General features: G+C 45.3%; 1 protein-coding gene across 1 annotated transcript in view; it reads left to right on the top strand.

Annotated features, from left to right (window-relative positions):
• LOC126235710 (protein yellow-like) overlaps positions 1-27,002 on the top strand; it is a 78,797-nt gene that overhangs the window by 29,725 nt on the left and 22,070 nt on the right. Inside the window, exons 4-5 of the mRNA XM_049944472.1 lie at positions 10,458-11,009; positions 17,951-18,210. Of these exons, the coding sequence (XP_049800429.1) occupies positions 10,458-11,009; positions 17,951-18,210 (812 nt within the window). The remainder of the gene's footprint in view (positions 1-10,457; positions 11,010-17,950; positions 18,211-27,002) is intronic.

Here is a 27,002-nt window from a genome sequence, read left to right as displayed (position 1 = left end):
TACAGAAATATGTTTCACTATAAAACAGAACATTAAAATACAGAGAGATACAAAAACGAAATTGTATAAGGTGATGGCTGTACCTGTTCTACTGTACTGGCGGCTGAAATAAAATTTTTACGATTTGTCAAAGATTGTACCGAGTTGGACAGGATTGCTGATCAAACATTAGACATGAACTGAATATTTTTGCAGTAAATAACAAAATAAAACAACGTAAAGAAAACGGGAAGGAACATCTGGAACGAAACCCAAAAATGGCTTTACAATACAAGCCCAAAAGAAGCAGTGACATAGGACGACCAGTTAGTAGGTAAAACCGAGCCCCGAGCTGGTGATAAGACTCATCTGTGAAAGGCAGAAGAGAAAGAAGAAGAAGGTAATATGTACCACATTTTTTATGTAATGACAGTCGCCCTGAAGATGTGCAAATCAAAACGCCGCCCGTAACCCGACTACAGCTTCTTCCTATTTGACTGTAAGCAAACACTCAAAGCATCAGGCAGCAAATAATCAATTGCGCATGAAACAAAGTACCTCAATCAGAAGTACAGTAAGATTCACGAAAAGTGACTTCGTACAAGAAACTATTGATGGCTTAGACTCAAGGATTAAAAAAACCTATGATTTGTTTTTGTTTCGACTTTTTAAAGTATTTCCTTCAGAACCAGTCTCAGTACGACACCTCGTTCGTTTAGTCTACTACGTTTTCATAAGGGCAAATCTCATCAGTTACGAGTTTAACTGTGGTGTAACTACGGCTGGATAAGCAGTTAGTATAAGCTGCGGCGAAACGACCTTGCGGAGTGTGTGCGCTACGTGAAGGAATGCGCAAATTTAGACACACATGCGGGCATAAGGACCGATAGCTTTCATAAGCTCTTTGGTTGACGCCACAGAAGGTTTGTGAGGCAATGCAAGAAGCGTTTGGTGACGTTATGTAATCTTCAGCAAACACATTTAAGTAAATCCACTCAGCGTTGGATTATTCTTAGATCTGGAGTATCTGCCTACTGCGCTATTTTTATTCCTATTCGACGGAATCTGGGAGATCAGGCGAGGGTAGCTGTCATCATAGACCGGTCTGCACGCGTATAAAGCGTTCATCACAGCTAAATCAGAAGCAATGTATCATGTCTGGTCACCGTATTATAGCAGATCACAGAACGATACGTGTAGAGGGCATAACGCAGAGTTATGGGATGTACTGCAAAGTAATAGATGTCTGAGAGAGTGGGTACGTCTCCCTATCTATTTCGCTAACTACTGTTACAGATGAAAAAAAAGCTATTTATATAGCATTAACATTCACATAGCTAGACTTCTATGAGCACAATATGGGAGTATTTATTTTTGCAACCAGCCAGTTGCTATAGATATTGTACTTTAACATTGCACTGTTTGGTTCAGGATTTATTCAGCTTGTTTCTAGAGCTCAATGCTAATAAAAAGCATCGGAAGTATGCTTTAAGTGCTCCAGCGGCATTATGTTTAGGACAATCTTCTTGTTTCCATAACTGTTAATTTAAAATTTAAATCAATTTCTTCTCGTATAATTTATGATTCAAATACAGCATCAAAATCAAAATATTTGCACACTTTCGAAGTGACACTCCTTCCGTTCCTAAAGCATGTTTCCACTATAATCTTGCTCCAAGCATCAAATTTACTGTACTGAATTGAAAGTACGAGATTTAGAAAATTTAAAATAAAAGAATTCACTTCATCTTTATAAATGAAATTATTTGTCCCAGATCATTTCACTACAGAGGTGCAGTTTTTCAGCAGAGGTCTTAAATTTTTCATGGTACAGCCTCTTCAAAGATTTTTTCTCAATGGAACGACACTATATTTCATACAATTAGGTGCAGAATGCGGAGCTGGTCGCATAAAAAGGAGATTTAATTTCATTTGTCACCTAAGATAGGGACAACGAACATCTACATCTACATACATACTCTGCAAGCCACCATACGGTGGGTGGCGGAGGGTACCTCGTACCACAACTAGCATCTTCTCTCCCTGTTCCCCTCCCAAACAGAACGAGGGAAAAATGACTGCCTATATGCCTCTGTAGGAGCCCTAATCTCTCTTATCTTTGTGGTCTTTCCGCGAAATATACGTTGGCGGCAGTAAAATTGTACTGCAGTCAGCCTCAAATGCTGGTTCTCTAAATTTTCTCAGTAGCGATTCACGAAAAGAACGCCTCCTTTCCTTCAGAGACTCCCACCCGAGTTCCTGAAGCATTTCCGTAACACTCGCATGATGATCAAACCTACCAGTAACAAATCTAGCAGCCCACCTCTGAATTGCTTCTATGTCCTCCCACAATCCGACCTGATAGGGATCCCAAACGCTCGAGCAGTACTCAAGAATAGGTCGTATTAGTGTTTTATAAGCGGTCTCCTTTACAGATGAACCACATCTTCCCAAAATTCTACCAATGAACCGAAGAGGACTATCCGCCTTCCCCACAACTGCCATTACATGCTTGCCCCACTTCATATCGCTCTGCAATGCTACGCCCAAATATTTAATCGACGTGACTGTGTCAAGCGCTAAACTACTAATGGAGTATTCAAACATTACGGGATTCTTTTTCCTATCCATCTGCATTAATTTACATTTATCTATATTTACAGTTAGCTGCCATTCTTTACACCAATCAGAAATCCTGTCCAAGTCATCTCGTATCCTCTTACAGTCACTCAATGACGACACCTTCCCGTACACCACAGCATTCATCAGCAAACAGCCGCACATTGTTATCTACCCTATCCAAAAGATCATTCATGTAGGTAGAAAACAACAGCGGACCTACCACACTTCCCTGGGGCACTCCAGATTATACCTTCACCTCCGATGAACACTCACCATGGAAGACAACGTACTGGGTTCTATTACATAACTATTTCCACGTAGGCACCTTTCACCATAAGTACCCTGCTTCAGTCCTACCTAGCAAACATGTTTTCAGATGGCTGTAGCACGGAATGGTACGTTTCCCGACATGGTTTCCTATTCAAAATGTTATGTACTCTCTCTTCTCTACAAGTCACATAAGTTCGTACCAGGAAGTTTTGAACATCCTGCACATCTTTACAGAAAAAATTATGTAAATTGAAGGTGGACGGAGGGCAGGAAATGAAGGGGAAGGGATTATTGATGTCAGTTGCATCGGGAGTTTGTGCGGCATCCGCGGCAACGAATGAAAATGTGAGCCGGACCGTGATTCAGACCCGGGGTCTCCTGCTTGCTAAGCAGCTGCGTCATCCGGACACAGTGTTTACGACACTCGCGCGCACTATCTCTGAATGCCTGCCAGCCGACACACACTCACCCCCAGCGCAACTTATCTGCAGTCCCTGTTCGTGTCCTCCATGTTCACTACTTTGAGATTGACGCAGACAGTCGGGCGCAATTATGCACCCGCACTGTAAGTGGATGATTCATTGCCCACCGAGGCGTGCCGAAGTCGTCCGTGCAACTGCGATAAACACTGTGATGAAGATGTCTCGTTTGTGGGACGCTCCACTGCGCGGCTATCAGCGGCCGTACAGATTCCTAAACTTTGCTCAGTCCAACCTCGCCACTTTCGTGAATGACGATGACCTTCCTGCCAGGAAGGTCACAGTTCGTAGTAATAGACGGTAAATCATCGAGTAAAACTGAAGTGATATCAGGTGTTCCCCAGGGAAGCGACCTGGGACCTCTGCTGTTCCTGATCTATATAAATGACCTGGGTGACAATCTGAGCAGTTCTCTTAGGTTGTTCGCAGATGATGCTGTAATTTACCGTCTAGTAAGGTCATCCGAAGACCATTATCAGTTGCAAAGCGATTTAGAAAAGATTGCTGTATGGTGTGGCAGGTGGCAGTTGACGCTAAATAACGAAAAGTGTGAGGTGTTCCACATGAGTTCCAAAAGAAATCCGTTGGAATTACTCGATAAATAGTACAATTCTCAAGGCTGTCAATTCAACTAGGTACCTGGGTGTTAAAATTATGAACAACTTCAGGTGGAAAGACCACATAGATAATATTGTGGGGAAGGCGAGCCAAAGGTTGCGTTTCATTGGCAGGACACTTAGAAGATGCAACAAGTCCACTAAAGAGACAGCTTACACTACACTCGTTCGTCCTCTGTTAGAATATTGCTGCGCGGTGTGGGTTCTCGTACGTCTCTCGAGACCTGCCGTGTGGTGGCGCTCAGTCTGCGATCACACAGTGGCGACACGCGGGTCCGACATGTACTAATGGACCGCGGCCGATTTAAGCTACCACCTACCAAGTGTGGTGTCTGGCGGTGACACCACAACTTCCATCCCAGCTCGCGTATCATATCTGCCACACTCTCTCCCCTATTACGTGATAATACAAAACGAGCTGCCCTTTTTTGTACCCTTTCGACGTCCTCCGTCAATCCCACCTGGTAAGGATCCCACACCGCGCAGCACACAGACCACATAGATAATATTGTGGGGAAGGCGAGCCAAAGGTTGCGTTTCATTGGCAGGACACTTAGAAGATGCAACAAGTCCACTAAAGAGACAGCTTACACTACACTCGTTCGTCCTCTGTTAGAATATTGCTGCGCGGTGTGGGATCCTTACCAGGTGGGATTGACGGAGGACGTCGAAAGGGTACAAAAAAGGGCAGCTCGTTTTGTATTATCACGTAATAGGGGAGAGAGTGTGGCAGATATGATACGCGAGCTGGGATGGAAGTTGTGGTGTCACCGCCAGACACCACACTTGCTAGGTGGTAGCTTAAATCGGCCGCGGTCCATTAGTACATGTCGGACCCGCGTGTCGCCACTGTGTGATCGCAGACCGAGCGCCACCACACGGCAGGTCTCGAGAGACGTACGAGAACTCGCCCCAGTTGTACAGCCGACGTTGCTAGCGACTATACGGACGAAGCCTTTGCTCTCATTTGCCGAGAGACAGTTAGAATAGCCTTCAGCTAAGTTCATGTCTACGACCTAGCAAGGCGCCATTAGCCTTAGATTGCTTGTATCTAAAGAGTCTCACTTGTATCGCCACAATCTCCAGATGTCTCATCAAGAACGATGTATACAAAGGATTAAAAGTTAAGTAGTCCAGAAGCTACGTACTTTTCTTTATAGCATTCATTAAGTCTCCTGTTTCAGACCTCACTCCATCCTTCGTGAGTTAGCGCGTGCATCTTGGCCGCCTCTTTCAGTTAGTGTGCGTAGTGTTGGCAAGTCTGCCGACACAACAGAAGTCATTAAAGCAAAGACGTTTTTCGTCGCGGCGAGATCTATTTACGAAATTTCAGTCACCAACTTTCCCTTCCGAATGCGAAAATATTTTCTTGAGCCCAACCTACATAGGAAGGAATGATCATCAAAATAAAATAAGAGAAATCAGAGCTCGAACAGAAAGGTTTAGGTGTTCGTTTTTCCTGCGCGTTGTTCGGGATTGGAATGGTAGAGAGATAGTATGATTGTGGTACGATGAACCCTCTGCCAAGCACTTAAATGTGAATTGCAGAGTAATCATGTAGATGTAGATGTAGACAACACAAACACCCAGTCATCTCGAGGCAGGTAAACACTCTGTCCGGGTGGCGCAATGGTTAACAGCCGATATCAATAGTCCCTTCTCTTTGCTTTCCTTTCTCCCCATCCACCTTCATTTTATATAATGTGTATCACAGCTGCGGATTTCGCGTAGTGTCTGCGACGGGGAGGGGGGGAGGGGGGGGGGCAGGTCGTTCGTACGCGTTTTTGTTAACGCTTAACGCTATAGTCGTTTAGTCCACCTACCTCGATAGGCTTCTTGCCGATGTCCCTTCACTCTGTGGTAGCAGATACGTGCTAGACAGTATAAAGCAGCGTTGATGAAACGACTACCTAATACCTGCCACACAGAGGCCCATAACTCTAGTTGAAGGTCTGTTCCTGAAAGTTCATGATTAAAAAAATAGCTCTGAGCACTATGGGACTTAACTTATGAGGTCATCAGTCCCCTAGAACTTAGAACTACTTAAACCTAACTAACCTAAGGACATCACACACATCCACGCCTGAGGCAGGATTCGAACCTGCGACCGTAGCGGTCGCGCGGTTCCAGACTGTAGCGCCTAGAACCGCTCGGCCACCCCGGCGGGCCATGATTAAAAAATAGAGCGTTCGGGATCTTCAGTCTACTTGCAGAAAAGCGTTTAACGATTAACTCCGCATTTTGTTCATATTGAAACATATGAAATGGCTACCAAGTCCGTATTTAATATGGTGAAACATTATCCTTGAAATTTCACTGTCTATACAACAAATTTTCACTCGAAAAGCAGCCGTAATTGTAGCAAGTCCGACCGGACTAATTTTCACGCTTTACCAGTGACAGACCGACAACTACTCGCGAGTTAAACATTCAGTCGTTTCAGTAGTCTTCTTCATAAGAGATGCTCGCCAAAATATTCCGCACAGAGCACGAAACACACCACGCGGAGTTGTTACTACGACCAGAAAGCTCACACGCTCATATCTCTCAAACTATTTAATTTAGAAACATCAAACTTTCATTAAAATGTTCGTAACTCCAGTCACGATATGTTCGAACCGACATTAGCTTACTATTTACTCATATTACAGACTGTTTTTAAGGAGCGATCTAACATCGTGTTATCCGTAGACCGGCTAGCAAGCGACTCTTTCGAGGTATTCTCCTATGTGCCAACTCCTCTTTTTTCGCGGGAACAGCTTAATTCTGATTCGCTGTTGATCTAAACGTCCAATCAGAACGTTCGTTCCAGATCATTCTCGCGGCAAATCTTGCCTTATCCAATCTTTAATTTGATAGTACACTCTCTCAATCATTCTCAAGCCCCCACATGGCAAAATGTAATCAAATAACATTTTTGACTCATTTTTGTATTACGTAATGCACAGTGTTCAACATTTTAAAAAGAAAATTCTAATTAATTGATTTTTATGCACTGATAACTTTGGAATGGCTTGAAATGATAATGAAAGTTAATCTGTTATTGTTCCTAAGTTGGTTTTTAACAACAAGGGTAGGTTTTATGAGTTTTAGGTAATTCTCTTTATCTCCAGAGCTATAATAAAAAAAAATCTGAAATTTTGACAGCATCATTCCATTAATTATAGAAGGCTGTGTACCAATTTTGAACAAAATCGGATAATAACTAATATGGATTATTTAGATTCGTAGAGCGTATGACTCTTCGTGTTGACTGAATGTTACGCTATGCAGTTATCACGGCAGGCAGCGTCAGCCGTGTTGTGAGCAAAGCGAAAAAAAAAAAAAAGTATCCTGCAGCCACCGTACTAGACGGCGATGTGCCTTACTGCAACGAATGTCATGTCGTAATAACTTGCTGCGTTACGCGTATGTTATTATAAAAAAATTCTTAGTTTCTTTAGTTCGTGGCTCGAGATAGAAAGAAGGATCCTTTATTGTATGATTATATGATAGCGGAACAAACACTGACAACAGTTACTTCTGTAAAATATCTGGGAGTATGTGTACGGAACGATTTGAAGTGGAATGATCATATAAAATTAATTGTCGGTAAGGCGTGTGCCAGGTTGAGATTAATTGGGAGAGTCCTTAGAAAATGTAGTCGATCAACAAAGGAGGTGGCTTAAAAAACACTCGTTCGGCCTATACTTGAGTATTGCTCATCAGTGTGGGATCCGTACCAGGTCGGGTTGACAGAGGAGATAGAAAAGATCCAAAGAAGAGCGGCGCGTTTCGTCACAGAGTTATTTGGTAAGCGCGATAGCGTTACGGAGATGTTGAGCAAACTCAAGTGGCAGACTCTTCAAGAGAGGTGCTCTGCATCGCGGTGTAGCTTGCTGTCCAGGTTTCGAGAGGGTGCGTTTCTGGATGAGGTATCAAATATATTGCTTCCCCCTACTTTGAAACGTCGCCTTAGAAAAATTATTAATGATTGTGCTTAAACTGACACACAATATTTCTAGCGCAACGCAATCTGACTTTCAATAATCCCTACGAAAGAATGCAATAATCCCTACGAAAGAATGGCCCTGACTAACATTAAACTATACCTTTCACAAATCACTTACCTCAAAAAAATCTTCGTTACTCGAAATACTGCAATACAGCGAGCGCCACTACTGCCAGCTGAATAGAAGATTCTAACTACTGAAGGCACTAACTACAGATAGGCATTGTTAGCAAATGAAATATTTTGATAGAGAACAAACAATGTATTTACCTTAATAGTGATCAAATGCTTCAAATGGCTCTGAGCACTATGGGACTCAACATCTTAGGTCATCAGTCCCCTAGACTTAGAACTACTTAAACCTAAGGACATCACACACATCCATGCCCGAGGCAGGATTCGAACCTGCGACCGTAGCAACAGCGCGGTTCCGGACTGGAGCGCCAAGAACCGCTCGGCCACCGCGGCCGGCCCTTAATAGTGATCAAAAGTCATAATACACTCTTGGAAATTGAAATAAGAACACCGTGAATTCATTGTCCCAGGAAGGGGAAACTTTATTGACACATTCCTGGGGTCAGATACATCACATGATCACACTGACAGAACCACAGGCACATAGACACAGGCAACAGAGCATGCACAATGTCGGCACTAGTGCAGTGTATATCCACCTTTCGCAGCAATGCAGGCTGCTATTCTCCCATGGAGACGATCGTAGAGATGCTGGATGTAGTCATGTGGAACGGCTTGCCATGCCATTTCCACCTGGCGCCTCAGTTGGACCAGCGTTCGTGCTGGACGTGCAGACCGCGTGAGACGACGCTTCATCCAGTCCCAAACATGCTCAATGGGGGACAGATCCGGAGATCTTGCTGGCCAGGGTAGTTGACTTACACCTTCTAGAGCACGTTGGGTGGCACGGGATACATGCGGACGTGCATTGTCCTGTTGGAACAGCAAGTTCCCTTGCCGGTCTAGGAATGGTAGAACGATGGGTTCGATGACGGTTTGGATGTACCGTGCACTATTCAGTGTCCCCTCGACGATCACCAGTGGTGTACGGCCAGTGTAGGAGATCGCTCCCCACACCATGATGCCGGGTGTTGGCCCTGTGTGCCTCGGTCGTATGCAGTCCTGATTGTGGCGCTCACCTGCACGGCGCCAAACACGCGTACGACCATGATTGGTACCAAGGCAGAAGCGACTCTCATCGCTGAAGACGACACGTCTCCATTCGTCCCTCCATTCACGCCTGTCGCGACACCACTGGAGGCGGGCTGCACGATGTTGGGGCGTGAGCGGAAGACGGCCTAACGGTGTGCGGGACCGTAGCCCAGCTTCATGGAGACGGTTGCGAATGGTCCTCGCCGATACCCCAGGAGCAACAGTGTCCCTAATTTGCTGGGAAGTGGCGGTGCGGTCCCCTACGGCACTGCGTAGGATCCTACGGTCTTGGCGTGCATCCGTGCGTCGCTGCGGTCCGGTCCCAGGTCGACGGGCACGTGCACCTTCCGCCGACCACTGGCGACAACATCGATGTACTGTGGAGACCTCACGCCCCACGTGTTGAGCAATTCGGCGGTACGTCCACCCGGCCTCCCGCATGCCCACTATACGCCCTCGCTCAAAGTCCGTCAACTGCACATACGGTTCACGTCCACGCTGTCGCGGCATGCTACCAGTGTTAAAGACTGCGATGGAGCTCCGTATGCCACGGCAAACTGGCTGACACTGACGGCGGCGGTGCACAAATGCTGCGCAGCTAGCGCCATTCGACGGCCAACACCGCGGTTCCTGGTGTGTCCGCTGTGCCGTGCGTGTGATCATTGCTTGTACAGCCCTCTCGCAGTGTCCGGAGCAAGTATGGTGGGTCTGACACACCGGTGTCAATGTGTTCTTTTTTCCATTTCCAGGAGTGTATATATAGCAGTTCATGACATCCATTCTTACAAATGTACTGTTTCTGATGGACACACGTCCATATGACCCGCTCTCAAAATTCCGCCATCTCTCTCCCCACATCCACCACTGCTGGCGGCTCACCTCCAACTGCGCAACGCTACGCGCTGTTAACAGCCAACTGCCCAACACTACAATAGCGAACATTACAACAATGCCACCCAGCCACAGACTGCACACAGCACAGCCAGTAATTTTCATACAGAGCGCTACGTGGCGGTGGCGTTACCAATATAAGAACCTAAACAGCCTACTTACAACTTATATCTCCCGAGGAGATCACGAATGTAATATTAGAGAGATTCGAGCGCGCACGGAGGCTTTCCGGCAGTCGGTCTTCCTGCGAACCATACGCGGGTGGAACAGGAAAGGGAGGTAATGACAGTGGCACGTAAAGTGCCCTCCGCCACACACCGTTGGGTGGCTTTCGGAGTATAAATGTAGACGTAGATTTGGACGGGTGGAAATTTGCTACCGGCAGTGGTAGATGTCTTTGATGGGATACTTTTCACAGTGTGTGTTAACCTGCTGTTGCAGGTTGACTCTTGCGGCCGGTTATGGATTCTGGACACTGGCTTCGTCGACATTTTGACGAGCGACTTCAGGCGGATATGTCCGACCAAGGTGGTGGTGTTCAACAACCGCGGCGAGAAGACGCTGAGCTACGAGTACCCCCACGACGTGCTGACGGCCTCGTCGCTGCTGGTCACCATCGCCGTGGAGTCGCGCGACGCGGCGTGCACCACCAACTTCGCGTACGCCGCCGACGTGACGGGCTTCGGGCTGGTCGTGCTGGACGAGCAGCGGCGCCGGTCGTGGCGCGTCACGGCCAACTACTTCTACCCGTACCCGCAGTGGGGCCACTTCGACCTCAACGGCGACTCGTTCGACCTGATGGACGGCGTGCTGGGGCTGGCGCTGGGGCCGCCCGAGGCGGACGGCGACCGCCGCCTCTACTTCCACAGCATGGCCTCCGACCGCGAGTCGGCCGTGGCCACGTCCGTGCTGCGCAACCACTCGCTCTTCGAGGACGGCGTCAACCACGCCAGCAGCGAGTTCCTCCTGCTGGGCGAGCCGCGGCCCGGACAGGTGAGCACCGGCTCCCAGCCCACTCGAATAGTCTCCACCCAAACCACAGGATTAGACAGAACCCCACCGGTAAAACTCTGCTAGTTGATCAGGAGTATCCGCTGAGTATTTCGTTACAAGAAATCGGTACACAGATACTCAGTATTCTGCTCCATCCACTTTCAGTAAGCTACCACCAGAATTCAAAAATCTTGAAACTTCCAGGCTGATTAAAACTGTGTGCCGGACCGAGACTCGAAATCGGGACCATTGCCTTTCGCGGGAATGTGCTCTACCGACTGAGCTACCCAAGCACGACTCACGCCCCGTCCTCACAGCTTTACTTCTGCCACTACCTCGTCTCCTACCTTCCAAACTTTACAGAAGCTCTCCTGCGAACCTTTCAGAACCAGCACTCCTGAAAGAAAGGATATTGCGGAGACAAGGCTTAGCCACAGCCTAGGGGATGTTTCCAGAATGAGATTTTCACTCTGCAGCAGAGTGTGCGCTGATATGAAACTTCCTGGCAGATTAAAACTGTGTGCCGGACCGAGACTCGAACTCGGAACCTTTGCCTTTCACGGGCAAGAGCTTCTGTAAAGTTTGGAAGGTAGGAGACGAGGTACTGACAGAAGTAAAGCTGTGAGGACGGGGCGTGAGTCGTGCTTGGGTAGCTCAGTCGGTAGAGCACTTTTCCGCGGATGGCAAAGGTCCCGAGGTCGAGTCTCGGTCCGGCACACAGTGTTAATCTGCCAGGAAGTTTCATATCAGCGCACACTCCGCTGCAGAGCGAAAATCTCATTCTTCAAAAATCTTGTCAGTAATCCACACGTGCTTTCAAATCGAAACTGGACAGTTTCCTCCTAGGTCTCTCCTCCCATTCTGTCGAGGAGTTCCTTGAAAAATTAAGCTGATTCCTGTGTTATTTTGTTGACTGCGTTTATATAAACTTACAGCTTGTCTTTTTAGGACTCATAAACATTTTATTTTATGTCTTGTTACTTTCATGCTGTAATTTCATGTACTGATACGTTCCATGACCACGGAGGCTGCTCAGTTTTGTCCTACAGAACTAGATGTGTAAGATTAAAAAATAAATAAATTTAAACACAATGGATGTTTATTGTGAAAAATGGTTCAAATGACTCTGAGCACTATGGGAGTTAATCTCTGAGGTCACCAGTCCCCTAGAACTTAGAACTACTTAAACCTAACTAACCTAAGGACATCACACACATCCATGGCCGAGGCAGGATTCGAACCTGCGACCGTAGCGGTCGCGCGGTTGCAGACTGTAGCGCCTAGAACCGCTCGGCCACACCGGCCGACTATTGTGAAAACTGAAGGTGGAAAGGTGAGAGAGAAAGTGAAAGGAATTAATTATAACAAGACTTTATGTGGAACTGGTGACGACGAGCGAAAATGCGTACCAGGCTGGGACTCGAAGTCGTGACCTCCAATTTACTAGGCACTTGCGTTAAGTATTGTGACCCCTTGACACAACGTTTAACGCAAATTCGAGGACTACCTCGGCACGCTCCCGACCTGCAGTCAGCATGCATTTCCTCCAAAATGGCCCATTTTAGGTTCATGTGCATCTTACTGACAACTGAAGGCTGTGGATTCACTGCCTGTCGAGGTGAATCAGTTATACACGGTGATTTTTTCGACCGTGTGTAAACTGTAGGAACTGATCGATGAGAGGATACGGAACAAAAAAGGTCTAATGTACGTGTGCTCGAAAATGCATGTTTCCATGTTAGAGACAATTTATTCAATTTATTTAATAAAATTGCCGCCAAATAGCCACATACATTTACTTTGCTTAACATTTTACATTTACATTTACATTTTTGCATATTCATTTATAGATTTCACTCTTTTACTGCACAGTTCTATATGATATCGTTCACAGCTTTCGTTACACAGTTCACACACACATGTTGTGGTTGGGTCGTGATAAATTTTGTTTTTGCAAATTACATGATGAAAGCCGTGAATAGAAAATCTCGTTACGACATGTCGCAGTTCGAAGTTCGGTGCTGTCCATGAGCAGTTCGTCATTGCTTCGGTGTCACAGAACTCCGGCCATACTTTTTCTCGTTTGTCCTCCATGATCAGACCTGGTGCGTGGCATCATATATCAGTGTTTGATGTCTTCAATTAGGAATGTCTCTCTCGCTAGTCTAGGTCTTGTTGTCTTTGAGAGACCCAGTGCTCTTTTTAGATAAGTCGAATTTACCTTTTCTAGTGTTTCTAGATTTTTTCTATCAGGTGGTCCCATATAACCTCCATCTCATAGGACAGGATAGGTAATATTTTTGCGTTGAATAATTTCATGGCCGTTTCTAGACTGAGTAGGCAGATGTTTTTGGTGTCCTGTATTGCTATTATTGCTTAGGCTGCGCGTTCTGTTGTATGTTTCGTGAAGCATTTGGCTATTGGTTGCAATGTCGCCCCTAGGTATTTAAAGTCTGATGAGATTTTTATACGAGGGCCGTTCAGAAAGTAACCTCCGGTTGATTTAAAAAAATACACCAAGTTAAATAAAAATATTTTAATATTTACATCTTACAACTACATCTTTGCACTATTTTTCTACATAGTCTCCATAGCGATTGAGGCACTTATCGTATCTCTTCACAAGCTTTGAAATTCCTTCTGCATAAAAATCACCCGCTTGTGCCTGGAGCCAGCCTGTGACCGCATCTTTGAGCTCTTCGTCGTCATCAAACCGCTGTGACCCGAGCCATTTCTTCAAATGCATGAAGAGGTGATAATCACTTGGCGCCAGGTCTGGGCTGTAAGGTGGATGGTTGATAACGTCCCACTTGAAGGACTCAAGAAGGGCCGTTGTTCTGCGAGCAGAGTGAGGACGGGCGTTATGGTTCAAATGGCTCTGAGCACTATGGGACTCAACTGCTGTGGTCATCAGTCCCCTAGAACTTAGAACTACTTAAACCTAACTAACCTAAGGACATCACACACATCCATGCCCGAGGCAGGATTCGAACCTGCGACCGTAGCAGTCGCACAGTTCCTGACTGCGCGCCTAGAACCGCGAGACCACCGCGGCCGGCACGGGCGTTATCGTGCAAAAAAACGATACCGGAAGTCAGCATACCACGGCGTTTGTTCTGTATAGCCCGTCGTAACTTTTTTATTGTTTCACAGTACACTTCTTGATTAATGGTCGTACCACGTTCCATGAATTCAACCAACAACACCCCTTTGGCATCCCAAAACACCGTTGCCATCAGTTATCTGGCAGAAAAATCTTACGAGGCTTTTCTTGGTTTGGTAGGCGAATTTGAATGTGCCCACATCTTTGATTGTTCTTTTGTCTCAGGGTTCACGTACTTCATCCAGGTTTAGTCACCGGTCACGATTCTGTTTAACAATGGTTCTCCTTCGTCCTCATAACGTGACAGAAAGTCTAATGCAGAGGCCATTCTTTGAGTTTTGTGGTGGTCGGTAAGAATTTTGGGCACCCATAGTGCACAGAACTTACGGTAACCCAATCTTGCTGTCACTATCTCGTACAAGAGAGTCTTAGAAATCTGTGGAAAACCAGTAGACAACTCCGACATTGAGAAACGTCGATTTTCACGAACTTTTGCATCAACTGTCTGAACGAGTTCGTCAGTCACCAATGATGGTCTACCACTCCTCTCTTCATCATTAACGTTTTCTCGTCCACTTTTAAATAAACGTACCCATTCACGGACAACTCCTTCACTCATAACTCTTGGTCCGTACACGGCACAAAGCTCACGATGAATAGCTGCTGCAGAATATCCTTTGGCTGTAAAAAACCTTATGACAGCACGCACTTCACATTTGGCGGGGTTTTCTATTGCAGCACACATTTCAAACTGCCACAAAAACTAAACTAGCGCAGGTACGACGTTCACTCGACCACGGCTTGTTGCCGACTGACCTGTTGAGTGCGTGAACGCACAGATGGCGTCGCTACTCCCCCCACAACCCGCACTGTGACCAATCGGAGGTTACTTTCTGAACCGCCCTCGTATTTTGTTCTTTGATGTTGATTTCCGCATTCTTGGGTGTTTTGTCTCCTTTTCTGAAAATCACTATTTCTGTCTTTGTTATGTTTATGTGTAATTTGTGTTCAGTGCACCATTTGTCTATTTTCTCAATGATTTTCTGCAGCTTCTGTATATCTGTTGAACCTACGGCTATGTCGTCAGCGTATGCATATATGTATACATCTTCTTCATTTTCTCCAATTCGCAGTACTTCTTCAGTGGCAAGAATGTACAACAAAGGGCTCATTGGGTCACCCTGTAAGACTCCGCTCGATTTCAGAATGAGGTTCGAAAAAGAGAGGTTGTCTGATACTGTGATTAAGTTGTACTCGAGGACTGACTTGATTATTCTTGCTCACACGCTATCTTCTCTTTTTTCCAGTTTTCGGACTATGAAATCCCTTTCCAGTAGGTCAAAGGCTTTGCTAAAGTCTATGAACCATTTATTCAAACACACATTGTTACAGAGACTGCGGTCTAATATGGCCGAGCGGCTCTAGACGCTTCAGTCTGGAACCGCGCAACCGCTAAGGTCGCAGGTTCGAATCCTGCCTCGGGCATGAATGTGTGTGATGTCCTTAGGTTAGTTAAGCTTGAGTAGTTCTAAGTCCCATAGTGCGCAGAGCCATTTGAACCATTTGAACTGCGGTCTAATATGCTTGGAAACATCAACGGAACGTCTTCCACATAGGACGCAAAGTCACCCGCAAGAAACGCCGACAGTTCCGTCCTGTTAGGCGACGTGGAAGGGAGACTGGTTCTAAAACCATGCATTTCCGGACATAAGTTCATTAGACCGTTTTTGTTTCGTGTCCTCTCGTCGACCAGTCCCTAGAGTTTGTACACAGTGGAAGAAATCACCCTGTATTAATGAGTGCTTTCTCTTCTTTCGGACTTTTCCAAAAGAACAGACATCAAGCATTCATAGAACTGGTACTGTTCCCTAAAAAAATGGTTCAAATGGCTCTGAGCACTATGGGACTCAACTGCTGAGGTCATTAGTCCCCTAGAACTTAGAACTAGTTAAACCTAACTAACCTAAGGACATCACACACATCCATGCCCGAGGCAGGATTCGAACCTGCGACCGTAGCGGTCTCGCGGTTCCAGACTGCAGCGCCAGAACCGCGCGGCCACTTCGGCCGGCACTGTTCGCTAACTGTGATGATCAGACCGCCTCGCTCTAGCACAGTCCGGGCGCAGCTTTCTTACTGCTGCTGCTCCTCGCCCTTCAGCTTTACCCGCTGCTGCGCTCAGAGCACTAGGCGGGGGACGGTGGGGGGGCGGGGGGGGGGGCCGAGCGCAGCTACTTATCTGGGCCACGTCTGGAGAGACAACTTTGTTGCAGACTCATTACGGAGCCCATGAAGCCTTACGAGTGCAATTTGTAAACGAGTTCTATACGCTACACCGAATCGAGCGCCGGACTCGAATCCACGATGCAATTACGAATCCAGCCGGGAAGCACTGCACATAAGAAATTTTACTAGGTCATGAAACATGGAAGTACCGAAAGCTCTCAGCAGAACAGGTTTCTCGTGAGAAGCGTTGCAGGATAGAATTTAGGAGCAACAAAAAAAAAATGGTTCAAATGGCTCTGAGCACTATAGGACTTAACATCTATGGTCATCAGTTCCCTAGAACTACTTAAACCTAACTAACCTAAGGACAGCACACAACACCCAGTCATCACGAGGCAGAGAAAATCCCTGACCCCGCCGGGAATCGAACCCGGAAACCCGTGCGCTGGAAGCGAGAACGCTACCGCACGACCACGAGCTGCGGACTAGGAGCAACAGAGTAAACTCTTAACCCTTTCGTGGGCAAAATTATTGAGCAGTTTTTTTTAATGAATGGAGAGCAGATAGTAGTTAACAGATAGGTATATTTATCATACAGAATATCAGATTTGCTCCAACTGGGAAAGTGAGGTCACTCAACAAGGTGCGAAGTATTCTTCCCACTGCCCTTCCTTGGAGTTAAATGACAAAAACAACTTTTTCGATATATGTCATATTTATTTGATAAATTTACTTCTCTTGTTACAATGATTGTTCACAATTACGTGCCATGAAATTTTCTGAAGCATGGGTCTACGCAGAGTGGTATTTGACAATATGTACAAACACAGCGAGTGCTCTTTTCCGTAGCTTTGGTACTACAATGACGGCACGTCCAGTAGGTTTCTCCTAAAATAGGTTGACGCTCCCCTACAGCCACATGACGAAAATATTCAGGTAATTTACCCCTTTTTGCCGGAGAGACAGGTTTTTTTCGTAATTGATCAAACTTATCGACACCACCAATTATTTCGTTGTATTCTGCCACAGCTTCACAATAAGAAATCTCTGTACTAGTACCATCCTTGTTTTTCCTTTTCTCTGTGGCTGTTTCTCATGGGTCATGAATTTAGGACATAAAATTGACTGGACGGTTTTCCATCCATTTTACTGCAGAAATGGCTCCTTTTTTTTTTTTCAAACTGGAATTCTCCTCGTTCCAATTTTACGTCTTCCTTCATAAATTTGGGCAAATCAAAAGTATTTACCTTATACTATATCTTTGAGGAAAAAAATCACAAAATGTCACGCAAACAGCACTGAAAGGCTCCTCTACAGGGCAACACTCAGCTATACAATGCCTCTGCGCGAAGGTACGGCAAAAACGGCGGGAACTTCCGGTTGGAAGTAGTACCTTATACTGTTCACTAGGTGGTAGCACCGTACAGAGGTGGGAACTGTGAATCCCATGAGACTAGGAGCGAGTTCATTGTAGTGCGAAGCATGTTTCCCACGGCTCACGAAAGGGTTGAAGATGAAACCAATCTGTTTGTTTCCCTGGGATCGCTGGACATACCTGTTCCGTGTCCGTTTCTCCTGCGGCCCCACTGGACACCGCTCTGTTTGTCGACAGACGGCGGCCGAGGCGATGGACGTGGACGGCGTCATGTTCTTCAGCGTGCTACCGCGCAACACGCTCAGCTGCTGGAACTCGCGCTCCAGCTACGGTGGCCGGAACATCGTCGAGCTGGACCGCGACGAAGTCAACCTGCAGTTCGCCAGCGGCGTCAAGGTCATCCAGGACAGCAAGGGCCGCAGCCACCTATGGGTGCTCACCTGCCGCTTCCAGAAGCACATGACGGGCACCATCGACAACTCGGAGATCAACTACAGGTTCGTCGCCCGCAGCAGAACGCCATCCTTGCCTCCTGAGAATCTGTTATGTTATACAGGGTGTCCGAAGAGTCTTTCCCTGATTACATAAATTGATAACTCAGGCTAGAAGTAAGATACAAATATGAAACTTTTTGTGGCGGCCTTCGTAGCGACAACACTTCGCTGTAGAAACGGCCTACGAAGTCACCACCACACTTTTAATAGCGGGCCGACCGGTCCGCTGGAACAGTGAACAGAAAGATGAAAACCCAAACACTCGGATTAAATGAAAGTCGGTACTTATCTTTATTAACGACGGTACAGAACACAGTGGTGAACATGGTCTACAGAAATCTGTCTAGTTCGAGTCGGAGCGGCTTGGTCAGCGTCGGCTGACGACAAACAACAACTCTGCTGCGATGAACACACAACTGACTAGCAGGTACACAATTCGGTGGCGAGTATACAACTGAGCGGCGAATCCAGAACTGTCCTAGCGCTCGCGACTCCAGCGCTTAAGAAGCCAGAAGCCAGCGGTGGCGCGCGCAGACTTGCGGCGATTTCCTGTATCGCTGGCGCTGCTTATGCGGACGGCGTCCGGACTTTGATGCTGCCAACCTTTTTGGCAGCGGGCTCGGTTGGCATTACTGGCTAGGATGTAACAAAACTGGTGTCTAATTGTTTACAAACTATCAAAGTTGTTTCACACATCAGTAACCTTCCACTTCCATTATTGCCCAATGACAGTACACGTCGATACGACTTTGCGGTCGAAATGCTATCATGTATTGAGGACGATGATGGTTATCTCAGACGAATTGTCTTTTCCGACGGAGCGACCTTTTTTGTCAGTGGAGAAATGAATTGCCATAATGTGCGCATTCGGGGTTCACAACCCCCTGGCGAGGTCATGGAGTGCACCAGAGGCAGTCCAAAGGTGAATGTTTGGTGCGCGCTATTGCACGATCGAATTATCGGGCCATTCTTCTTCGCTGAGGCTACCACCACATCTGCAGTGTATCTGGACATGTTGCAACTGTATGCTGTTCCTCAGCTGCTTCAGTATCACCCGATGACTTGTTTCAGCAAGACGGTGCACCGCCTCATTGGGGTTTGGACGTCCGTGCCTATCTCGATGTGACCTTTCCTGGGCGATGGATTGGTCGTGATGGGCAAACGGTTTGGCCTCCACGCTCTCCTGACATAACCCCATTAGACTTCTTTTTATGGGGTTATGTCAAGGATGAGGTCTACCGAACACGTGTACCAGATCTTAAAACCCTGCGACAACGGATAACCACAGTCGTTGAATCGATCCCTCCAGTGATGTTGGCTAATGTGTGGAGGGAAATTGAATATCGCCTAGACGTGCTACGTGCTACCAAGGGTGCTCATGTGAAAGTTTACTTATGTTTAAAATAAACTTCGATAGTTTGTAAACAATTAGACACCAGTTTCACATTTGTATCTTATTTCTAGCCTGAGTTATCAGTTTATGTAATCAGGGAAAGACTTTTCGGACACCCTGTACAACCTGGCAATGTTTCATAACGAACCATCTTCTGTTGGTAACATAGTGTAAGTAGAAACTGGAGTGTCTCACTTTCTAACCCACTTGGGCTTTGGTGCTTTTCTTCGCCGTACTTTGTCGACTCACTCTGTGGTAAAGCTCTGTGTCTGTTACGATAGTGAGGAAGTGTCGTCGCTCACACTCCACAGCAATCTCGCTTTTACCCCCACACCCCCTCCCTTTTCACAAAAGACTGGTTGCGATGCAAAAATGCAATAATTGAAAGAAGGTTCAAGAATTTATGTGCACTGTTACAGAGGACAGAGGACACTAGCGTCTAATTACCTTTTCTATAAAATTCTTCTAAATTGTACATCGAATCATACAGAAAACTAAAGAACCGACGTTTCGACCACTTTTTCAGCTAGTCTTCATCAGGTTATATAATATTACTGGGGCAATGTAATTTATACCATCTTCATGCGGTGAATTTTATTTGCGCTCATTTCAAGAAATTATGGGGTGGTAGTGGAAACAGTATATCAAAGTTTCATTAATTCATATCTATTACATACCCTGATAAACACATCTTGCATTAGCGGAAGTCATTGGTTCATTATTTTTTAATATGACGCGCTTTGCAGCACCGAATATTTTGTGGAAACTGATTACGACCGCAGCCGTACTAATTGCACCGTTCCCTCAAAGTTACAATAAAGAGACACAACAACCATCCTATGAAGCTCCTCCACTCACTATCCTGTATACTCAGCTGTAATTTTTACCTAGCAAGTGTACATATACAGTATACTGGTAATAACCATTACAGTATCAGCCAGACTGTACTAATTTGTGGTAAGATCTTGTCGGACCAAACTGCTTAGGTCATTGGTCCCTAAACTTACACACTACTTAACCTAACTTAAATTAAGTTGCGCTATGGACAACACAGACACCCATGCCCAAGGGAGGACTCGAACCTCCGACGGGGGGAGCCGCGCGCACCGTGACAAGACGCCTGAGACCGCGCGGCTACCCCGCGCGGCAGTCAGGCTGTCCTGATACCTCACGCGGAGAGCGTTTTGTCTGCGGATACTTTAATAACAACTAATCATCATCAGTACGCAAACGAGTGAAAGATCTTCGTACTCACCTAGACAGATAAGACACGAGCGTAGATGTCAGCTGGGCCTTTATTAGGAAACCTTAGGTATAATCACAGTTTTGGATAACCAGTAACCACTGATTTTTTCCTAAGCACTGCAAGCGTTGGTTCCGCACGATTTGCCAGTATGAGGTACTTCATCATTTGTTTCACACTTAGGCCCTGGTAAGGGGGGCTCGTCAGACACAGCATGAAATAGAAAATATCATTTCGAGGGCGCCGAAGATTACTTGCACAATGGTGTAATCTCTTTCCGACGAAGGGAGGCATTCGAAGTTTATCAACAAGATAGTTCGTGAACAACTGACGCCAGACCCTGCCATTGTCTCTTACCAACAGCCCACTGGTATAGACTACAGATTGTGACTGATCTCTTGGCGGCCTTCTACAGTATATCGTGTGTGATACGTCGACTTTGGAGTTTACCACTGCTTACGATTCATGATTACTTGTCGATAAAGAAGCATTACTCATTGCAAGAACTTTGAGACATGCATTTAATGTACTCGTATGTTGTACCGAAGTTTAGTGTCAAGAAAACTAAACGAGTGTACAGAGAAAAGTTTCACAACCAATGTCCTAATTCGAAGAGATTTGTAGTCGTAGATAAAGCCTCACTCATTTCCGAGCAATGGTTGTTCTTTTTTGAGCATTCCATTTTGAATCCTTGGCAAATAGATTAACCGTAATATGATTCCTGATTCGAGTTCTCAGACTTCACGAGGTACTTTGCACCTCTTTCAGAGTTCTTGAACTGGAACAAGGTGATCAAGGAGGGGAACGATAGAGAGGAATGATACAGCAGTTGCTCAGTAGAATTAACAGATGGGAAATTCTGCGAATTCCATTCATCAGATATTTTGCTTCTGTAATTAATAGCGAAGTGGACGTTTCCATTTACCGTAATTTTTCATTTCGTGATTTTCCCGGACTGGCGACGATTTACTGAAGATTGAAGCTCAATGTCGCCATCAATGAGAGGTGCTTTTAATAGCTTCCACAGCTTCCACAACGAAACTCTGTCTCGAAATCTGAGAGAAAATCCTAGGAGACTACCCTCGTATGAAAAGTACAAAAGCGGCAAGACAGAATCAACATCTGCAGCGCGCGTTAGCGATGCTCATATTACCGATGACAGCACACCTAAAGCGGAGTTATTAAAGACCGTTTTCCGAAATTCCTTCACCAAAGAAGACGAAATCAATATTCTGGAATTCGAATAAATAACAATTTCCAACATGAGCAACTTAGCAATACGTATCTTCGGTGTAGCGAAGCAGCTTAAAGCTTTTAATAAAGGCAAGCCTTCCGGTCCAGATAGCATACCATAAGGTTACTTTCAGAGTGTGCTGATACAATAGCCTTTCTCTTAGCAGTCATATCTAACCGTTTGTTCTCTGCAAACATCCGCACCAAAAGATTGGAGTGCTAGACAGGTCATAACAGTGCTGCAAAATAAAATAGGAGTAATCCGCTGAATTGGACACAAAACACTGGAACAGGGGCCGTCAAACGCCTCAGTCCCGCCTATGCAACTGTTTTGAAAGAGACAGTGGAAACTATAAAAAGATCACCCAGGACGGTGGATCACTCGGCTCGTGGGTCGATGAAGAACGCAGTAAATTGCGCGTCGACATGTGAACTGCAGGACACATGAACATCGACGTTTCGAACGCATGGATCCCATGGATCCCGTTCCCGGGCCACGTCTGGCTGAGGATCGGCTACGTATACTGAAGATTTGGAGAATCATTTTGGAGTATACACTGTGTTCGAACATTATGAATCACCTCGAAGGTTAGGTCTATTGACACACTATTAGCACGGATTCAGAAAATATCGATCTAGCGAAACATAGATGGCTATTTATTCGCACGAAGTAATGAGTGCCTTCGATGGGGAGCCTCAAGCTGATTCCATATATCTAGATTTCCAGAAGGCTTTTAACACGGTTCGTCACAAGTCTTTTAATCAAATTGCGTGCCCTTAGAATATCGCTTCAGTTGTGCGAGTGGAATCGTGATTTCCTGTCAGAAAGGTCACATACGTAGTAACCGATAGAAAATCATCGAGTAAAACGGAAACAAAAGAAAAATTTGGAGTAGGAATTAAAGTCCAAGGAGAAGAAATAAAAACTTTGAAGTTTGCCGATGACATTGCAATTTTGGCAGAGACAGCGAAGGACTTGGAAGAACAGTTCAACGGAATGGACAGTGTCTTGAAAGGAGGATATAAGATGAAAATCAACAAAAGCAAAACATGGATAATGGAATGTAGTCGAATTACATCAGGTGATTCTGAGGGAATTAGATTAGGAAATGAGACACTTAAACCAGTAAATGAGTTTTGCTATTTGGGAAGCAAAATAAGTTACGATGGTCGAAGTAGGGAGGATATAAAATGTAGACTGGCAATGGCAAGGAAAGCGTTTCTGAAGAACAGAATTTTTTTAACATCGAGTATAGATTTAAGTGTCAGGAAGTCGTTTCTGAAAGTATTTGTATGACGTGTAGCCATGTATGGAAGTGAAACATGGACGATAAATAGTTTGGACAAGAAGAGAATAGAAGCTTTCGAAATGTGGTGCTACAGAAGAATGCTGAAGATTAGATTGGTAGATCACGTAATTAATGAGGACGTACCGAACAGAATTGGGGAGAAGAGAAATTTGTAGTACAACCTCACCAAAAGAAGGGATCGGTTGGTAGGACACATTTTGAGACATTGAGGGGTTAACCAATTTAGTACTGGAGGGAAGCGCTAGGGGGTACAAATCGTAGAGGGAGACCAAGAGATGAATACGGTAAGCATATTCAGAGGGATGTAGACTGCAGTAGTTATTCGGAGATGAAGAGGCTTACACAGGAGAATCAAACCAGTCTTCGGACTGATAACCACAACAACAACAACAACAACAACAACAAAACGGAAGTGATATCCGGCGCTCTCCAGGGAACTGTCATTGGCCCTCTGCTGTTCCTAATCTATATAACGATTTACGAGACAATGTGAGTAGGCCTCTTAGATTTTTTTGTAGATGATGCTGTCATTTACCGTCTAGTAAAATCATCAGAAGATCAAAACCAATTACAGAATGACTTAGACACGTTATCTTTATGGAGAGAAGAGTGGTAAATGTCTCTCAAGAAGGAAAAATATTAGGTAATCCACATAAGTACAAAAAGAAATCCGTTAAATTCCGGTCACACGACAGATCACACAAATTTAAAGGTTGTCTATTCAGGTGTATTCATAGGAATTGCAGTTACGAACATTGAAACGTTCACATAGATAATGTTGTGAGGAAGGCAAACAAAAGACTGCGTTTCGTTGGCAGACCGCTTAGAAGATGCAATAAGTCTACCGAAATGATTGCCTGTACTTCGTTGGTTGGTCATCTGCTAGATTGTTGCTGTGCTGTAGGAGATTCTTACCAGATGGGATTGACAGAAGACACTGAAAAGATTCAAAAAAGAGCAGCTCATTTTGTATTATCGTGAAATAGGAGAGAGAGTGTTACGGGTATGATAAGCGAGTTGGGATGAGAATAATTGAAACAAAGGCGTTTTTCGTTGCGGTGAGATCTTTTCATGAAATTTCAATCACCAATATTCTCCAATGAGTGAAAATATTTTACTGTCACCAACCTACATAGGGAGAAATGATCATTATAATAAAACGAGGTAAATCAGAGCTCGTACAGAAAGAATCAAGTGTTCATTTCTTCTGCCTGAGAGTGGAACGGTACAGAAATAATGTGAAGATGGTCCGAAGAAACCTCTGCCAGGCACTTAAGTGAGAAATGCAGAGTAGTGATGTGGACTTAGATAAGATTTATATTGAAATGAGAAGCTACTTCCGTATTTTGTCTCAGCGACTGTGGTGCTGTCATCTTGCAAAAACAATCTTCCACGACGCCCGGCAACATGAAACTGCTAACGGTTGCTAATGTAGAGCAATGGCCCTTCATTTCTCTTTTCTTCCCGTCAGTTTTTGCGCAGGTACGACTTCTCGCACCAGTCGTGCGGCTTCTAGAAGTCGTCGATGCTGTGGAAAGATGGATTCGTGTAACACTGTTTCGTTTAAACAGGTTTTGTTCGTGAGTTCGCTCTCTACTCGTCGGACCCTTGCTGTTCTGTTGCAAGTAAACAGTCGCCAAGAAGACTGCACTCCTGAAAACGTACCTCGTATCAATGACGTGAGAGAAACTTCTCGGATAAAAAGATACCGACTGATTCTCCACCTTCCACGGGGAACGTGAACGTCGCGGCTTTCGTATTCAACTAAACTCAGCCTCTCTCCATAGTTAACTTTGAAATGAAAGCGTTGTGGGTGTATACTTAACTACACTTTGTGACGTTTGGATTAGTGTTCAGAAAACTTGGCTGAGAGCCGTGACCCGTGACCGCCTGCAGACACGGAGTTGTGTTTACCCCTCATTCGCGGAGGCCGCATCTGCCGCCAGCGTTCTGTGTCTCTCCGGACGACGTGGCAGAATGTCAAGGCCTCACATTATCGAGCGGTGCGGTTGCGACATCTTAACAGCCAGCATTTGTAAAGTTTTTCTTAAATTACCTCATAAAGCAAAGATCCCTTTAAAAAAAAGCATAGCAATTTGGTTTGTGTAGTGTGTAAACCTGTATTTTGTCATTTGTGACTGTTCAAGGCGTGTGACTTCTCTGTTCATCTTGTTTTTTATCTTCTAACATGAAACGGGAAATTATCATTGCGTCAAGTAGCTTTAATACCCTTTGCGAATGGAGAGCCAAGGTACTGCCTAAGCCGACAAATCTAGCTGAGCCTTTCTTTTTGCTTTAATTCGTCTATTTTATTTATTTATTTTTCCTCATGTTTACGTCCGAAGGAACGGCTTCTTTCATTACGAAGAAGACTGTGCACCATCTTCCCAACTTGACTGCCCCGACAGCACTCTCCGCAAAATATTAAGTCATTCTCCAAATTCCCCCTCCATTAATCTGTACATTAATGTGGGCAATACATGAAAAAGTAAGGGACCATACATTTATGGTCTTAGAGGCTTTAGAAGAAACCAATCGCCAACGCCGGGAATTTAGTTTTGCAGTATTTTACTACCTGAAGTGCCAGAGCCGGTGTACCACAGCCGTTCTACGTTGTGTGCGACTTACAGCTGAGAGATTGTGTAGTTTTACACGGAACCAATGACAGCGTTTCCCAACTTGTCCCCAAATGTTCAGAGCGAAGCCAAAGAAAAATATTCCTTCATGAGCGAGGAAAAGTGTCTGCCACTTGGCTGGACCTTTTATTCGGTCGAACGTTGTCACATTACTGTCATATTCTGTCCTTTAGCTACTCAAACCATCAACATCACGCTTCCAGAATGCGCTAAGTGAATAGTTTTCCTCAATTAATATATGGCAGAATAGGAATAATAATAGATAGAAACATGCCTCAAGCATTGATACATCTTCAACATTTTCTTCCGAAAGTGTCCTGCAGATTTGGAACAGTGCTTCTTTGATCAGTTCGGGTTGCACGTCAGCAATCAACCACCTCGTGTCCGTATTTTTCAGTCAGTGTGGAATTTTTCGTTACTGTGGTATTTTTCATAAAAATAAGACGTGAAAAGTTCCGTACAAAGAAAGACGCGAAGTATGTGGTTTCTTGACTACTTCAACATAATTCCACTGCTTTCGTCAGGCAGACGCAAGGCCGCACGTGCGACGTGGAGGCACGCGTAAACACACTAGGAGAGCCTTGGGTCGTCCCCTTAAGCGCGCTTTTATCATGCAGCGTGGCAGTGGGAAGACAATGGACTGCTATACGGCGCGGGAAAAACAAACAAACCTGTAATGTTCCAGTACAGTATTAGTAGTGTGCCGCTTCACACAATCACCTCGATTATATAGGGTGGTCCATTGATAGTGACCGGGCCAAATATCTCACGAAATAAACATCAAAGTAGGCCTATGCAGGGTGGTCCATTGGTCGTGACCGGGCCAAATATCTCACGAAATAAACATCAAATTAGGCCTATGCAGGGTGGACCATTGGTCGTGACCGGGCCAAATATCTCACGAAATAAACATCAAAGTAGGCCTATGCAGGGTGGTCCATTGGTCGTGACCGGGCCAAATATCTCACGAAATAAACATC

The sequence above is a fragment of the Schistocerca nitens genome, chromosome 2 (genome assembly GCF_023898315.1).
Source record: "Schistocerca nitens isolate TAMUIC-IGC-003100 chromosome 2, iqSchNite1.1, whole genome shotgun sequence".
In the NCBI taxonomy this organism is placed as follows: domain Eukaryota; kingdom Metazoa; phylum Arthropoda; class Insecta; order Orthoptera; family Acrididae; genus Schistocerca; species Schistocerca nitens.
The sequence above is the reverse complement of the archived record's forward strand: the minus strand, read 5'-3'. Positions and strand labels throughout refer to the sequence as shown.